The 18,962-nt window shown below is 40.1% G+C and overlaps 1 protein-coding gene across 4 annotated transcripts in view; it reads right to left on the reverse strand.

Moving 5' to 3' along the window:
- The window catches only part of MAD1L1 (mitotic arrest deficient 1 like 1), a 346,255-nt gene that overhangs the window by 325,614 nt on the left and 1,679 nt on the right, over positions 1–18,962 (reverse strand). For all 4 annotated transcript variants that reach the window (XM_015643261.1, XM_015643258.1, XM_015643260.3 and 1 more), the window contains exons 3-9: positions 17,970–18,110; positions 16,078–16,257; positions 14,736–14,860; positions 13,969–14,050; positions 12,712–12,842; positions 11,472–11,586; positions 10,891–10,952 (exon numbers count right to left, since the gene is read on the reverse strand). In XM_015643261.1, the coding sequence (XP_015498747.1) occupies positions 10,891–10,952; positions 11,472–11,586; positions 12,712–12,842; positions 13,969–14,050; positions 14,736–14,860; positions 16,078–16,257; positions 17,970–18,110 (836 nt within the window). The remainder of the gene's footprint in view (positions 1–10,890; positions 10,953–11,471; positions 11,587–12,711; positions 12,843–13,968; positions 14,051–14,735; positions 14,861–16,077; positions 16,258–17,969; positions 18,111–18,962) is intronic.

The following is an 18,962-nucleotide window of genomic DNA, read 5'->3' on the forward strand; positions in this document are numbered from 1 at the left end:
AAGAACAACTTGTGCCAGAAAATGGTTCTTGCAATAGCTGCCCATTACTCCCTGCAGAGACACAGAAATTGTTAACTCTGCTGACAAGAGAGTTGACAATAATGCAGAGAAAGGAAGTGAGTAAGGATTGAGTCCAAGAGGTACTAAAAAAGCAGAGAAGAGATGCTCAAAATCTCAATCAAAACATTTCTAGAAAAGCCAAAACTCTGCCTGTGTTGGAAGGTTAGGCTCTGTGACAGATCTGTTCCTGCCTTAGCAAGAGGCAACAAAAACTGAGAGCAGCTTCACTGCTGCAGAGGTTTCTACCACACTGTTCACAATGGACCATGCACAAACACCATTCTGAAGGACGTGACTTCATTAGAAAAAAAACATTTTGTTGCAAGATGATGACCAAAATATTTGCAGAATGTCTATTTGAAAAAATAAAGCTTTGCCAATGTACTCCTAGAATTTCACATCAGTGGAAGAGATGCACCTCCACCTCTTACCTGCCTTGGCTAAGTGGGACAGTTGGCATTTTTTATCTCCTTTCTGCTGAGCAGGCCTGGCTCCATTTCCTACAAGCTGCTCCAACCCCACTGAGAGCTGCATTTGAAAGCAGGAGCCCTGAGCTCTTATTTCAGGTATGCAGGTCAGCACTTTTTGAAAACAACCCCCAGACACTGATTCTGGGTGTTCACTAAACACAGGGACCTCCAACACCTCCCATCTTTGCTTCCAAAATGGGAATCTTTCCAATTATCCCAGCCCCAGTGCTCTTGCCAGCCCAATGCAGTGTTTGCTCTCATTCAGGCAGCTCACTTCAGGCTGTGGGTTTTGTAGGTTAAGACAAAAACACTTTTCATCTTGTCTCAAACAGAAAAAGGCATCATTTATGAAAACAGCAACAATTTAGGAAGTTCATTTCTAATACCTTACAACTTTGTTGAATATTGTTTCAAATAAGAAAGATTATAGCTGAAAGCCAAACATTTTTCCATTTACTATATGCACATAACACGTAATAGCTCCAAAGTGCAAGTCTTTTCTTTCTAAAAGGGATGGAGGGCACCAACTAAAAATCATTATGCTTATTTAAAATTCATACTGATGAGTTTTCACACTTTTTATTAAAAAAAAAATCTGCTTCAGGTCTTGCATGTTACTCTGGATTTTTATATCTAGCCCAAGATAGCACTGACACTGACCAGAAATGGATGAGTAAATAATCCAATCCACCATGCTCATTTCCATGCTATGAGATATTTTGAAATAACAAACAACACTTACATAATCACAGCTAGTTCAAGAGAACCTTGAGGCACTTATCACATTAATCTTTTAACTCACTAACATTTCAAGTTCACTGTGCTGAACTTGAAATTTCAACTTTAAAAAATGTTTGAAAATATTGTGCTGTGCTTTTGCTACTCCAAGCCACATTCATTTTTCTCTCTCCAAGCAATGCATGGACAAAGGTATATTTGCAAGAATATTCCCTTTAATAAAGTAGCTTGTGAGGAAAGAGAATATAACCCAGGTAAAGATAGGCTTTCATCAAAAATATTCGCTGGGAAAATGGTCCCAAGGGAGGTCAGATTGGAGCTTCAGGACAAAGCTTACATAATATCTTCACAGGACATGTAAGCAAGCTTGTCAGGGCAGGAGCATTTAACAATGCTAAAAAACTGAAGTACTGTAATGTTCCTCCTTCCCCACGCTGATGTTGCTATGCTAGATACAATTAAAACTGAAAATTAGACCTTTCCTGGCCAATCCAACATAGAACTCCTCACTGCACTGATGACAAACCAAAGACAGATGATTAAAGCCTTCCCAGCTACCCTGAGAAGCAGGAATCTGTGCTCTAGGCACTGATGAGGTTAAGCACTAACCGGGAGTGAGTCACTCTCAAAACACCATCAAGATAACCTGCACCAAACACACTCAGAAAAGCTTCTCCAACTATACAAATCATATTTTGGTCTTATCAGCACTGACAGATAAGCTCTTCTTAATAGTTCAGTGCATTTTTCAGCCAACTGTTTATTTCTCAACATGAACAAAGGTCAGCTGCTCTCACACTTCATGTTCCTGTCCACAGGTTTTGTTCTGCATGGGCAGAAAAATGGACATGATCTGCTTTTACTGACTAACCCCCACCTCCAGTTTTCAGAACCCTGGTACTAAATAAAGCCTACAATTCCAAACTAAAATGTACTGTCCCCTCTGCCTGTTCTTGAGTACATCCCCGTGTTTACAGATTGGCACATACACATTCAAATGAAAATGGGACTGAAAAGAACCTTCTAGTTTAGGCCCTGTCTAGTCCTTTGCTATTATGAACTCTTCTCTCCCATTGCACTGTGGACCAGTAATTTGGATACCTTTGTTAATTTTAGAAAGACTAAAGTTCTGAAGGCAGCTTCCAGTGGAGTCAATCTCCTGATAACTGCATTCGTGGCAGGGTTACAGCAATTTGATTTAAATACCAGCACAAGTCTTAAGGACAGCTGGTTCCTTTTCTCACCAGAATGGATCCCCCTTCCTTCTCCTCCCTTCTATCCATGAATTTCCTGGCAGCAATTACATCTCCCACCAGACTCTGCCAGAGGCTGTTCCATTCAACACTCAGTGGGCTCCCAGGCTCCTTCCAGCAGCCACTTTCTGCATCCCTCACTATCTTCCTCCACACTGGGTGACCACAACTCTGAGAAGCATCTCCCAGGCCACTTGAACACTTTCACCTCCGTGGCAATTTTTCTCCTGGTGCATCCCCTGTGTGAGAATGAACAGCCTTTGTAACAAGCACACAGCCCTTCTGGCCCTTGCCACTGCATGTGCTCCATTTTCCAAAAGAAGTTTGCATTCAGCTCCCAATTCCATGGAGCATTGTGCTTTGTTTCACTGAATTTTGTCCCATTTCTGCACTCTAATCCTTAGGGTCATTCAGTTCCGCATATCCAGCTTTTGTGTATTTATGAATCCTCTGAACTTGGCATCATTAGCCAAGTGTTATCAGCACACACCAAATTTTTGCACCAAAACCATTAATAGAAATACTAAATAAAGCAGATCCTAAGGCTAATCTTTGAGGAATTCTACTTATCCTTGCATTTTCCTTGCAACAATACTGAATCTATCCCTGCTTAAATAATTCCTATACACCCTACAATTCTTCTATTAATTTCCATCTTCTCCCCCGTGGTTTATACTTTCCCAAGCAGTTCCTGTTTCAGTGAAGTTCAAAGAAATAAGATTTATTGTGATTTATTTGATAAGATAATCAATTCTCTAGACAAAGAAAGCTGTTACATCAGTCTGGTACAATCCATCTTGGTATTCCTTGATCCAATGAAGAAGGGAGATTCCTTGCCCTGTAGCTAAAGGCCATGCCCAGGAGTACAGGGGAGCAGCATACAGGAGTTTGAATCCTTACTGAAGAATTTTGTTTTGCTTTTGTTCATAAAAGGCCTCTGCATTTAGAGGAGAGTTCTGAAAAAGACATTGCTATGCTAAAACAAAGCCATCTCAATATGCATGTACAGGGTGTGCATTTTTGTTAAAAAGTTTCCCTGCAAAACCAAAACTTTGGGGGTAAGTGAGGGATAATGCACTGCACATCTAAGGGAGAGGGGAGGCAGAGCACGTCAACATCCCCAGCTTAAAATTTAGAGCTGAAATACTGAAAGATGCTAAAATGGAAAGGTAAAATTAAAACTGAGCTGGAGATTATAGTGGTTATTGGGTTTTTGGAAACGATCAAATGATAGGCTGAATAAAAATCAAGCACAAGCATTTGAGCTGTCTGACAGGAGCAAACCATCCCCTTGCTGATTAGTCTCTGCTATTTAAATGATAATTTCACTTTAAGGCAAACAGGGCTGCCTAATGCAATGAAAGTAGCTCTTTGTAAGTGTCTGTATTTTTGAAAGCTTCTCCTTCACAGCAGAGTGAGCAGTGAAGTTCAAGCCATTTACACATAACATGGGTCACTACATGCTGCAAGGAGCCAAGCAACTTCTACCCAACTGTTTTCCAACAGTGACAAACAACACTGGCAAAAATACAGCAGCAGCCCAAAATGCAGTGTCTGACTGGTGAGCCCCCATGGCAAATGAAACACCAGCTATGGAGCAGACAACACCAGCACACATTTCTGAATTACCCTCCACACAATTCTTGCATTCCAGCTGCTGAAGTTCCTCAAATCATCCTTCACCAAAGACGGACCGTGTGCTAAACTATTGCTTAACAGCTTTTTCTGTCTCCAGAATGCCAGATCTGTGATCCTGGGAAGACAATCTCTTGAACTGCTCCCAGAGCTTTGAAATGCAAAGCAAGGACAGATATATTTTTGATCTGAGCTTGCTTACTTCTCACTCTGATTATCTGATTATACATTACAGCCTTGCTCTGCCTCAATGTCAGGTGCTCATCCGTTTAATTTTACACTCTTCCTGTCTCTCCTTTAGCCTCCAGACTTACTACTCTGATATATTCAAATGGAAATAAAAGCATTAATAGCAAAGGACAAAGAACACAAATATTTTTGAACATCAGAGATAATACTGCACTCTTTGGAGAAAATTAGTATCAGATAGGAAAGTCTGGCAGGAAGTTTTGACAAGCATTTCAGTGAAGAACTGTAAAACACAGACCTACAACACTTAAATATATCTATGAAACGTGGTTGCTTTATTAAAACTAAGTGGATAAACCCCAAGAGAATAGGAGAAAACTAAACTCTGGTTAAAGCACAGATTTGACACCACACTTCCAAGCATCACATTTAAATGCATTACTCCCAACACCTAAACATGGACTGAAGTTTCCTAAAACTGCATCTGACTGCTCTGAAGCCTGGAGCTTCAAAATTTGAGATTACAAAGGAGCATTTTCTCCCCACGAGGCACAGTAAGTATTCTGTCATGGAAAGCTAAAACCTAAGGCAGCATAGAAAGTGAAGAATAATGTACATTTTAAAACAAGAGAACAGAATAATGAAGAACAAAAGAGCTTAGAGCAATACTCCAGCATATGCTGCAGGTCACATTCAACGAATGACAGCTTCCTCCAAGACTTCTCTATGTAAAAACTGATGGCTTCAGCACACACACAATTGGTTTAAGACATCCATAAATAGTTTTCTCTTTAAACTTGTACCTCACTCTAAAGCCAAAGATGCCCTTTGGAACTGTTCAGGCACTTCCCCCTCAAGAGCTGTTAAACACAGCTGAGGCAGCGCTTTCATCTTTCACACATGCCAAGTCCTACAAACACTGAGCACGTAACCTTTATTTCTATATAAACACAATGATTACCCTCATCATCCCTTCCAGCCCTGGCTGCTCACTGCAACGTCCCCTGCCCTGCTTTGGAACAGCACAACTATTCATGCACCAACACAGGAGACCTGATGAGGGAACAGATCAGGAATGGGATTGCTGTTTCCCACTCTATATTGCTTTTTGCTCTGCAGGGACACCTCTTCCAGATAGAGAGTTCACAGAACCAGAAGGTACCACGCAGGAACAGAATATTTTAAGACAGAGACTGGAGTCAGAAGTCCCAGGTGAGACAGGAAAGGCACAGCTGCTCTAAACTGGGACTAACTCATCCTGGCAGAACAATGCAAGGGAAATTCAGTCAATATTAATCCCTGTGCAGAAGCCAGGAGAAAACCCTATTCCGAGGGATTTGGGGGAATATTAGCAACCTGCATACATTGGCCCTCTTCAGAGAGTGAATTCTTTAGCATTTCCCAAACCTTCACCTTCAATAGAAGGCAAAAAATTAACAGTAAAATGCAGTACTGTGCCTGTACAGGACAACAGCAGATAATCCATCCATGAGGTAAGCTGAGACCTCATAACTATAAAAGTGTCTATAAAAAGCGCAGTGCTTTTTGGTGCTTGTTTGTGGTGGTTTTTAATTACTTGCTCCCCCTACACAGTATTTATCTCCCTACTGGGTGCCCTGGGAATTCCCACTGTGAGGAGACAGTTTGTTTTACACTGGGAATCTTGTAAACAGCAGTCATGCAAATTTCAGTCTGTTCACAGATCATAAATTACAACTATTTATGAAAAACTGAAGACGTAGAACATGAAGCTTCAATATCCTCCTATTATGCTAATCCTAATTTTCTCCTCCAGTTAAGGAAACAGCTCTTAAATTGGGGGCCACCAATGGCCAACCCAGACAAACCAAATTTCTCACCTTCCAACAGAGAAATTAGCAATGTAGTTCAGGGCAGTGGTACAGTTACAGAGGGCAGCCAGCCAACACCAAATGCTTTTAATTAAACTGAATTCTTGCTTGGTGACAAAAGACCATAGGGCTACAATAGGCTATCCCATATAAATATTTGCTCCACTATGGAATGATCATACCAGAATTATGGCAATACTGGAACCAGCAACAATAACCCCCAGTCTTGTCTTGATTGGTTGCAGTTAATTAAGTGTCCAGAGTAACATGAGTAATTCAAATTATTTCAACATGCACTACTTTGTGTATCTGTCAACAGATTTTTTTTTTAAACCAGTAACCACTTACTCATAATGGACATTCAGAGAAAGACAAATTACTACCTTGTGAGAAAGGAAAAGATTATGAGCTTCATTCACTACTGCAAAGATATTCAATGCCTTGGATGGAAAAGAGTGCACAGTAGCTAAGCATAGTTAATCAAGATTCAAAAAGGAAAGTAGAGAACTCCAATATTCTCCTTTTTCTTCTATTCACTGAAAAAAAAGAGCACTAATCCACCACTAAATGCAGAATCAAGAAATCCGATTCCCCTTTCCCTCCCTCTCTCCTCCCTTCCCCCAGCTCCAAAAGCAGAATGTGCATAGAAGGACTTCCCGTACTGAGTGTAGCACCTGGGTAATTATGAATTACAACTGTGCAAACCACTGTACTAAATAGAGATGCTTGCCACTTAATTAAACCCTTTCTTAGAGAGGAAATGCATACACATTCACACTATCTCCTCTTCTTAATTGGTCTCAGACACTGCAGGAAGTTAGTCCCCAAGATTTGTCAGCCAGCCAGCTCACAGATGTTTCAGAAAGAAAACCAGGTCAGCATTCCCAGGTTCACTTCTTTGGCTGGAGGCGACAGGTCAGCAGATCAGTGTCTGCTGTCTGCAGCTGGCAGCTCCACCAAGGGAAAATGGTCCCTCAGCATTGGCCCAAATTCCTGCCAAACAGGCACTTCCCTTGGCAGGCCTGGCCTGGCCTGTGAGCTGTTTGTGGCACACCTGGCAATCTTCACCCACTTGTATAACTTCAGCCAAACTCCAACCTTCCAAAACTTGCAATCTTCTGCCACTTATGGAATAACACAAAGACAAATTTAGCATTAAACCTTGTCAGCTGCTATCAGTGGCTATCAGTACCTTCAGTATCTGATTTACTGCCTCAGCTTTAACAAATACCTGATGCACATCTTTGTGCATCACTCAGTACTCCAGGGTATATCTATTTATGGACAGCAAATCGCTTGCCTAATTCATTAGAGGACAAAAACAATATCAACCAAACACAGACAAACAGCAGCAAAAGAGGCTTATTTAGATTAATAGCTCACAGAACAAGTATCTTCATTTTTTATTTGGGCATCCTCTACATGCTGCAGAAGGGAAAGGCAGAACAACAACAGCGCTGCTCTGAGAATGCAATTCTAAGACTTGGGGTGGGGAGAAAAGAACCAGGTTGTGAAGAACTCCTATTAAACAAGACAAAATTAAGAATATGTGGTGTAAACATGAGGTTTACAAAGCCAGTTAGAAAAACACTGTTTCATATTCCACTAGAGAAATCTGCACAAACCATTTTCACACCAATTTACAGCCTGGAGTAGTGGGCAAGGAGACGGTGACTGCATGCAGGCAGCACTGAAGAGAGTTTAAAAGTTCTGCCGGCAGCAATGACGAGTTTTCCTGAGAGCAGCTGCCCCTTCCCAAGGCTGATGGATTCACACCGGGCTGAATCCCAGGCTGGAATGATCCCGTTCCTTCCCCTGCAGGAGAGCGGGCGCCATCTCGTGGGAGCTCTGTGCTTTGTCACCCAAATAAAGTCACTTGTCACAAAAAATCTCCCTCCCCCAAGTATTTTTCTATTCAAATAGATTATAGGTTTAATAGCAGTACAGGAACTGCCTGGAAAATATCTCTAAGCAAAAAGTCCAATGTTGAAAAAAGAACCGAGTGTGTCACGACTAACATGGTTTGTCAGTGAAGATGGTCAACTCAATTACTCAAATACTGGATTTTGAAGAAATAGAAACTACATCAGCACATCCTGGAGAGACAGAGTATGAGAAGTTTTCTTTCTCAACACAACCCTTTCCTAATAACAGTCCTAAAAAAGCTGTGTCCTTCCGTAGGACAGCTATAGAACTTATATATGTGTATATATATATACACATATACATATATTTTGCACTCCAAAATAAGACTTTTTACTCACAGAGCAAGAATTTAACATTTTGTGGATTTTCCCCTCTACAACTGAAACCAGTTCTACAGCAGAAATATCAAGTCAGAGCAACACATGACAAATTTATGAAAATCCCTGGCAGCATAACAGTAACAGACACAATAGGATCCAAAGGACACATAATGGAACACAAGAAAGATTACACCAATTTATAATGTGTACACATGAACTATATATAACACATATGATGTGTACTATTTTATTATCTAGCTACTGTACAGCACAGGGATATTCTGCTACAGAGCCACAGCTGTCTTTATTTCCACTGTTTATGAAGAGAGAAAAGCCCAGGAGCTTACAAGTGGAATTCAGAACAAGCAAACATAAGATTAGCCAGAGTCAACTGTTAATGAACTTGTTTCCCCCCACAAGGTGAAGCATTATAAACACTCTCCCATTGTCACCAAAAAGCGACCAGTACTAAAAACAGTTGGATTACCACCACACTCCTGAAAGCTGCACCTCCTTCCCAAGTATTATTACATAAAATTACACTGCAAGGGCTGATCATAAGCCAATCTGACAAAAAGCCTGCTGGGAGCAGGCAATCAGTGAACAGAAACCACTGAGAGCAGACACTGAACAAGCCCTGTGGAAGTGCTGGAGGAAATGAAAAATCATCCTCTCCTAAAATGCCACACTCTGCATTGCACTTCCTTTACATCCTCTGCACCAATGAAGAACCTGATAAGAAAAGAAGAGAAATCCTAATTTATTCCCTTTTCCCTTTCTTATCTAGTTATTAGCAAACAGAACATTGCTCTGGCTCTTTGGGACAATCAGCCAAATTGTTCCTGTTTCTTTTCTACTATGAGATGGGCAATTAACTCCTCTCAAACTTTCACCAACAGCATTCTCCAGGATCCAACCAGGACAATGATCTCTCACCATCCTCCTCACTCTCACCAAAAATTAATGTAATTCATGCTGTAAGAAGTCTGAGCAAGAAAAAAAAAAAGAACAGTAAGGGAGGGAGAGGGAAATCATCCAGTCCCACTTGCTCCAATTGCATGAAAAGATGATCTTTCTCAAGAGCAATTCCCCTTTCTCTAGAAGGTGCCATTAATAGCACTAAACAATATGGCCCAATCACAAAACTAGCACTTCACAGTGAATATTCTGATTTTAAATGAAGGAGTTATTAGACTTCAACAGGCAGAATCACTTGGTTCCATTTCTCTCCCACTGTGAAATTACCTCGTTAAACCTTTAACAGCTTGAGGTAAGTAAAAAGCTTTTACTCAAAGGTTTTGTGAAAAGGATTCCTACAATTTCTGTCTATACCTTACCATAAGAGACTTAGCATAATTCCATCTTCATCTAAATGTATGGATCCTCATCAAATGCAGGAGAGAACCTCAAGCATGCTACCTACCAGCAGGCCTCTGGAAAAGGTTTGTTATCCTCATTAAACAGAAAACACTTAGAAAATTAAGGGAGCTTTCCCAAGTTGAAACATAAGTATCTTTTACATGAAGCAGTGATGTGTCCAAACCACATGTGCATTTCCAAACAATCCCAGCAGTGTGCAGACACAGCTCTGTGGCTGGGAAAGTGGAATGAATGGAATGGAGAAACAACTGGCAAGATGATGTTCTGCTGTTCATGTTTCAGCTTTGACCCAGAGTGAAAGGTGATAAATGCTCATAGCAATTTTTTACATTTCCTTCTCTCATGTAATAACACAGTAAATATTTAGAGAAAATAAAACAGCATTGAAACACAGCACACAAAAGATTCATACAGACACAGAATACCTTCTGCAGCAAAAGAAAATGATCAGAAATTCCACTATTTCCAGCTCATTTTATAGAACACACACAGGGACCTTAAAAAATCTGGTTCATTGCTCCAGATGTCAGGAGGAGCTGTTAAGTACCAGCACACAGACCAGCTGGTGTTACAAAACTCAACTGGGGAGTGGGTTTGACAAACGACTAAAATAACATTTCTTCAGCTGCTTATGGGAAAGAAAGTCACAACATGATCTAGCAGCTAATTTTGATATCCAGACTTCAAAGTAAATATGTTTACAACAGTTTGCCACAAGTAGCATACATTCTATTCTCTGGGCATCTAAAATTCTTAGAAATTCACTTATTAAGCAAGTGGAATCTCTAACTAAACAAAAATCCATCAACACAAAAAAAGTTTCAAGAACTCAAAACTGATCTGCAGCCTCAAAGACATTCCTCAAAGTGACTTGGAGAAAAATATTTCTTAGTTCCCAAACTTACTTGAAAAAGTGTGTATCTTATTTTCTTCTCATATATAATAAAATGTACTAGAAGGGCTTCCACATGAAGAAGGGACAGAAAGAAAGCATGACCAACACACTTAAGAGATCAATCAGAAGAGGAAAGGGCTTAAAAGTCTTCCCTCCAGAGCTGTGAGCACTTACCTGATATTTAAGCCAGTGCTCTGGTCAAGTTTCTCCCAGCTTTGTAATTTTCCCAGAAGTTTCTAAAGTAAAGATTAAAAGTAGAGTTAGACACATGTTCTAACAGCTCACTTTCCAGTTTTCTCATATTCCTCCATGCAAAATCAGTGTCACTCCTTCTCCTCCTGTGGATTTCCTGATCTATCCAGCACTTTTGGTTTGTCATTCTGCAGCCCTGGGTATCAAGGTTCTTACCACACACCTGCTCAACACCACCATGTCTGGACAGAGCCTGATGCCAGAAAAAGCCTTTCCAGCAAAACAAAGGTGAAAAAGAAATATCAAGGTTAAAATAGACAATATGATGAGATTATTCTTTACACAAAATCTCCAGCTGAACAGCAGATATCCCCTCACCTTTTACACCCTCCTTGCCATAACTCCCCTCATACTGACTTTCCAGTTTGGGAATGCCTGGTTCAAGTCCATTAAAGGAGGTATCATGTCTCAAGTAACACAGCACAGGAAGAGCCTAAAAGTCAGGACAGGCAATAAAGGGAACTCCTGTTCTGCTCATCCACCAGATGTTCCCAGCTCCTCACCTCATTTTCCAATTCCATAGTCACTAGCTGTGCTTGGACTTTCTCATAGCGTTCCAGTTTTCTTTGGAGACCTTCCACTTCCTCTTTAAGCAAACCATTGTTTTCTTTCATTTCCCTGTGGTGGAGAGAGAGACAATTACTATAGATTCATGCAACTCAATTCCTCTTCAGGAACTTTCAGATATACAGGAATCCCAAGGGAATCATGACATCCAACTGCCTCACTTCTATAACCTTCACTGCAAAGCCACTGCTACAAAAAAAAAAAATTCAATTTTATTGAAATTATTTTTTTTCTACTTTAAATACCATCCTAATTATGCCAAAACAAGCTGAAACTTTGTGTCTGTATTTGTCAAAACAAGGGTAACACAAGACTCCAAACTCTGCTTTTCAGTCTGGCTGGAACACAGCAAGCAGTACAGACCTGGGCTTTGGAGCACTGCTTGGTTTTACCTCAATAGAGGTGCACAAGGGTGAAATAAAACTGTACAAAAACAAATGACCTTTAATCTGTTGGTATGTTTCAGTGTAGAAAAGAAGCATGAGAAAAAAAATCCAAGATAAACAATTTAAAATTATAATGAAATAATTACAAGACCAAAACGTAGGAAAATTACTTAATTTTAAAAAAGAAAAAGCTGGCAAGATGACTTATGTAATTTTTAAAAAAGAAACAACAACAACAAAAACCTCCAACACTTTAACATCTAATTACACATCACATTTAATTTAGTTTTCCAAACTGATTGCCACTTTGACAATCCAGAAAGCCTACCCCCCTATATCAGAGTGCTGTAGAAATTTAAACAAAACTTTCTAAACATTATGCCAGAACAACAGGCCTTTAAAACAGTGGTAACAATAGCTAAGCAAAACCAGTTATTAAAGAAACATTCAGCTGCCTCTTTTCCCTACAGGAAATTCTTTCCTCAAGTTGCATGGAGTTCATCACTACCTTTAAACACTGAATTGTGCTCTAACAAACAAAAATCACCACCCAGAACAATCAGTGTACATTGTGTGAGGTTCCTGTGTTCAAGAAGATTCCTCAGACCTTGTCAGATCCTCTCATCTAGATATCACCATGGCACTGCTCAATTCATAAAGCAGTATTTATATGAAATACTTCCTTCTGAGCTTTCCCATGTGGAAGCCCTGAAGAGGAATGAAAATGTGCAGACAGTGCAGCTGTAGCATGTACAGAACACAACCCTCAACAACTGAACCCTTCCTTCACCTGAAGTAGGCGTTTTCCTCCCTGAGCTGGCGCAATTCACGCTCCATTTTTGGGAAACGAGCCAGTTCTGTCTTCATGTTCTTGACAATTAGAGCATCATGTTCCTGCTGGGACAGCTTCTGCTCCAGATCCTGGAAAACATGGGATGGGAACAGGACAACAATGAGTAAGTTGGAATTTGTAAGATGAATTCTGCATTTTAAGCTCAAATCAAGGACTTGAATGAAGTTGGAAGGGAACTCAGGAGGTCATGTGGTCCAATCAATGCTCAAAGCAGGGATGACTCTTGTTGCACTTTTAATACCTGGGCTGGTCTCTTCTTTCTATACTTGCTTAGTCCAAGTTCTTAACAAAAAAAAACCCTCAGTTACTCATTAAAATGACCCTCTTCTATCAACTGAAACAAATCTATGATTTCTTTGTCAGCTATGCCTCCATCAATGAAGTGCAGAGGGAAGCATGAGTTGAATGGCCTGCAAGAATTAGGTACAGAAAGAAACACAAATGTGCATTTCAATGTTATGGTAAACGTTGGAGGGTTCTCCACTAAAAAAACAAATTATTTAGGACTGTGTTGCAGATTTATATCCTGTTTTCCATCCCTTCATTTCAATAGAGACCATCTCCTCTTGCTGGCAGTCAGGTTGGTTTTACAGCAAGGCAATGCCACTGTCAGCACTGCTCAAACCAAAGTAACTCTCCACTCTCTGCCAGAAAGACAAAACAAATGAAAAAGATACACTCCCGCCAACCAATGTGCTAAAAAAGCATCTCTATATTGACATTTAAGTTACTATAGTTTTGAAAGCTTTACAATTAATTGCACTTTCTAAACACAACTGCAGAGGAAGGATTTTCTGGGAAGCAGAAAATAACTGTAGCTGCAGGGCTCATCACACACCATTTGAAAAAAGATCACTCTAGAAGCAGTCTTTTGCACAGCAAATTTGTGCTGTGGCACAAGACCAAAAAGAGCATTCTTCCAGAGCACTGCAAAAGAATATAAATCACTTTTCTATAGAGAAAAGTATGTTTTTTTTCAATCAGTTGATACAACAAAGGCAAAGTGTCATGTTACAGCTAATTGTAGATAATCTGGTCCACCCAAGCTCAACCCTTGCTAGCAACCAGCTCAGGTACTTAAATGACAAACTAACCTTTTATTCTGCAACAGCCAGTTTTTTAAAAAGCAGTGCTCTCTTCCTCCACTGGAGGAATTAAAATCTAAAGCTTTATATGGGTCACAAAGTTTCTTACCTTAATCTTCTGTTCATATTCTGTCAGTAAGGACTGGCTTGCTTGCAGTGTCTGGATTTGCTGACTTGCCTCCTGCCATTTCCTGTCATATGAAGACACAAGAGGCACTTGAGCATCCAGAAACCAAGTACCAGAAATAACCCACCTTCAGAAGCCTCTAACCAACAGAGTCAAACTGCACCAATAAACTAAATGTTACTCATTTTCTCTTTCAGTCTTGTGCTCTTATCAGCTTCCTCTAATTTAGAGACAAAAATACCCATTCATTTTAATAAAAATAAGGATATTGAGAAAAATACAAAAAAATCAAGCCACTTTAACTCTGAGAACAACAAATACACAGAGTGAACAAAACTTCACAACTTTGAAACCGAAGAGCTGAGGTTAGTAAGCAAGGAAAAACATACTCGTAACTTTCAACTACCCCTCCACTATGATTTAAGGTTTGATATTTTTGCTCTGTTCAGTCTATGAAGTTCAGCTCAGCCTTTCCCACTTACATGCCTTCTGTTAACTCTCCACCAGGAACACAGAATATCAGTGAGACTTAAAGCTCGAGTTTGTGGGGTTTTTTTCCTCAAGGTACAATTAAAATTGCACCTCAGAGATGGTTTCAAACAACAGTTACAACCTGCACACCCAGATCAAAGAACTTCTTTGAAGAGCAGAAATCAAACGCTGTTGAAGGTTTTCTGAGTGATGACAGCTGCACAAGACTGAAGTTCTGTTTGTCTTTTTTTCCCTACAGTCATTCATCCCTTGCTTACTTTTTTTCAACATCCAGCTGCTCCATCAGTTCCTGCTTCTGAGAATCTTGGCTTGTCATCTGCATCTCTTGGTTCATTATATTCCACTGCAGCTCTGATATTTTCCCTTTCAATACAGTGATTGTCTGAATTAATGGGAAAAAAAAAATTTAAAAAAAACAATAAACACAAAAGGCTGTGATTCCCCAAGCCAGATATTATGGATGGTGATAGAAATAATTTCCAACTAAAAAGTACTAATGCAACCTTAGAAACAATCCCACACTCCTGTAAACCTTCAGACCTGCAAACCTACCTCAAACAAATGCAAGAGAAAATAATTTTGTACTTTCATTTGCCATCCAAATTGTCATTTACATTATCTCTCTTAAATGGGTAACCTCAAACTGGCACAAAAAATATCAAACTTTAGAGTTAGATGGTGTTTTTTTCTAAATATATTAACTTTAAAGAAAAGCTCACAGGTTTGTTTCCAATAGCCATTGCTCAGCTCCCTGTAACAGAGAAAGACAGAAATATCTCAAAACATTACATATATAGTGTGTCTTCTAGACAGAGAGAGGAGGGGCTCTCATCTTGATACTGATAGAAATAAAAGAATATAGACACAACTGCACCACACATCTTTTAGGTGTGTTTAGTTTCTCTTATAGACCATCACTGTCCCCCTGGTTTTAATCACTGAAAACTGGAACATTAAATCTGTTTACCTGCTCTGTCACACTGCCACATTTCCAGTGACACCTAGGCAGGAGCAGGGCTTAAGGACTTAGTGATTGCTGATCAACAACTGGTGCAAGAAACCAAATAAAACAGGTAAGTTACCAATTAAATAGCTGAACCTAACTATAATGATACCTGAGAAGATTGAGAATTGAGAAAATGGTCTGGGCGTCCAAATATAGTGAAACTACCATGCATTCATTCTGCAGCAGAATACATAGGCATTTAAGACACTTCAGGACACTCTTGGTTCATCCACTCTACCACACTCCTGACTTCCCTGAACACCTTCCCCTATCATCTCCTCCTTCACTGTCCCTTTCTTCACACTTCTGAACCCAGATGCTGGGATGTTGCCTCACACTTTCTTTCTCCTTCTCCATATCAGCTTGTTCAAGAAATCTCTTCTCTGTCTGACCTGCTTACTTGTGTCTGGGCTTAGTTTGGTTGTAAACAGAAAAGACACACACCACCAGGGTTCATTCGTTTCCAGGTGATGAACACAATGTTCCAGTTATTTCGTGTAAGGGTTTTTTTAATCAAAAAGGGCATTTTCAAGTCACAAGAACTGCAAAGTCACCTGAAGGTATGGATGGATTAAAAATTACTCTGTTCTTACTTCATTAGCTTCAGCTAATTTGCTGTCCTTCTCTTGCATCTTCTTACTCATTGTCTCCATGCTCTTCTTGTAAGATTTGTTCATCTCCATTTGTTCTTTCAGTTTATTTTCAGCCTCTGTTTCCCTTTCCTGGTACTGTTTTATGCGTGTGAGCAGCTCCTGGTTACGGTCAGCCTCTCGCTGGCCAACGGAAAAAACAGAGACTTAAGAAGAAAGCAGGAGAAAGGTGAAGCCATTTTTCCTTCTTTTGTCCTCATTCCTCATTACCATGGTCACCAATGGTAATTGCTTCATCATGAAGCAAAGTTACTCAGACCACAGCTTTAACCCAGCAAGGGCAAAAACCTTATCAGCAGCAACTCAACGGAATCACCCAAGGAATTACCTAGGGAAATGCAGCTGGAAAATTAAGAGACTGCATCTTTCAAATCTCTTACACTAAGACATGACTGTGAGAATACAGATGTGGCTTCACAGACTCCACTGCACACTCTCCAGCAGATCAAAGATGAAAACATTCAATCTCCAATTTAAAGCTGACCCACACACAGTAAATTGACTTTCAGAAATTCAGACCTCAACAGCTGGGTTAATAACACAAACTTCCCTCTGCAACTTCTGGAATTGAGGCCATTTAAAAGAAAATATTATCAACTAATAGAATAGATATTTTTGCAGTCTGACAGCCTTTCATACACCATTTCAATTTATTCCTACAACAAATTGATTGATACTTACTGAAAAAATGCATAGTAAATTGCTTTGCTAATCAAAGCAACTGGAGACATGGATTTGCATAGTAAGCAAGGATTATGCAAAGCAATGTGAGGTTCCTAAAACCTTTATCCACATGACTCAGAAAAAACACAGAATCTGAGCAGGGTAATTACCACAGTGCTGGATTAATGCTGCTCCCTTTTTTTGTACCAGTATTTCAAGGGTTTTTGTGACTGACTCAGCTACATTCCACTTTGAACTCTTCCTGGGTTAACCCCACATCACCTGACTTCAGAGGAAGGAGGAATTTAGTCACAGACTCCCTATTTCACAACCACACACTAAATCTGTCACCCTCATAAAATACAACAAAACATACTTATTATTTTTTACAGATTTCTTTTTCAATAATCACCCACATAGAAGAATTTTATTATGCTACAAAAGCCACTGATCCACAGCTTATTTCAGTAACATCGTTAAGCAAACATATGTGGGCAGAAAAGCAGAACCCAATAAAAGCTATTAGTCCCTGAGTGAGGCTCACTGTTTTATCAGTGCAGGCTCTCTTGCATGACATTGCATGGCTGGCACTGATGCCATTCCAATTAATTATAGCCACACAAACCAAATGCTTGCAATTGTGCCAGCAGAAGTTTAAATTCCTCTAGGAGAAAAATGATTAAATACTTCTGGGAGAAACAAATAACAAATCCCTTTTGTTACTGCTACCCATGACAACTTCACTGCTAAACTAATAGAATCCAGTGGTTAGATCATGAGTCTGTGAATTTAAGAAAGCTTCAAGTTCACACTCTTGTGCACATTAGCAAGTTAGTGCAGTGCACTGAGAGGGGACCTGCAGAGCAGTTCTGTAGATTTGTTGGCAATTTGACACCCACACCTGCAGTAAGTGCAAACACAGTAAATGCATTCCAGATTCACTGAAGTCCTGCTCTGAAGAGTGTCCATTAGCAGTTGGAGAACACCAGGCTTGCTCCTGAAGTGCACCTTTCAGTTTAGTTTCACTCCAGAGAAAGAGAAACTATACACAGTGTTCTGAGACAGATCACTGCAAACCAAAGCACATCCCTGAACCAAACCAAAGCACTGATGTAAATGCTCTCCATGTGTTCTGGCTCAGGTCAATGCTCCCAAGCAGACATCCCACTCACCTCATAGTTCCTGGCATTGGTATTAGCTGCCTTCTCCAGCTCGATGCGAGCTCGTTTGTGGCTCAGCTCCATCTGCATCTTCTCCCGTTCCACCTGCAGCAGCTGGGATTTGGAGTGGATCTGCCCAGCTTGTTCCTCCAGCTGGCCAGTTCACATGTGAAAAGGGACATTGCACACCATTAACAGCACAACAGTATCATCACACCCTGTACTGCTCAGCTGACATTGACTGCCCATTTTACAAATTATCACCGCATTTGTGGTACCTCTGACACCAGCTGCGGATGGGGAAACTAAGAGATCAACACCACGCTCAGAAACCCACATCAAACCAAGGTGAATTGGAAAGAAATTAATTTCCAGTTCTTAAGTCAGAATTTCTTGACCTCTAGATGTAGTTTGACAAATCTACTTCTCTATCTAAAAAGCTGATTATGAACTCCCCAAGCCCAAGAAGCACAGGTTATGTTCCCAGTAAAACATAACAGCTTCTTCTACAACCGCTACAACATTATACTTCATTTTTTCATTCAAATGACCTGAGAGCACAGACAATACTAACAGAACTGCTCACATCCTGGTGATGTACATCCAACACACAGTCAGTGGAGACTCTAACCAGCCTCCTGCAAATACTGCTGCCACCAGAGATGTAGCATAGACAGAAAAAGCTTAATTTTTTGTCAACATTCCAAATGCAAAGCAGATTTACATTAAAAACAGCAAACTTATCTTGTACTTAGAGGCTGGAATAGAAATTATATTAAGATATAGAATAGAGAAACTTCATTCCAGCCTAATAAACAGTCTCTGGGATCTAACATGTCAATTTACTTTATGCATTATGAGCCTGAAGCAGCTAACAGAATTTAAAAAAGTAAATAACCCATGTGGATACAAACAGAGGTGGGTAAGAAAGCACAACTGGTTTTTATATCAAAGCCACAGGTCAATGCAGGTCTCCTGGATATGTCCAGGCAAAGCCTGGAAAAA

Source organism: Parus major, chromosome 14 (assembly GCF_001522545.3).
Source record: "Parus major isolate Abel chromosome 14, Parus_major1.1, whole genome shotgun sequence".
NCBI classification, from domain to species: domain Eukaryota; kingdom Metazoa; phylum Chordata; class Aves; order Passeriformes; family Paridae; genus Parus; species Parus major.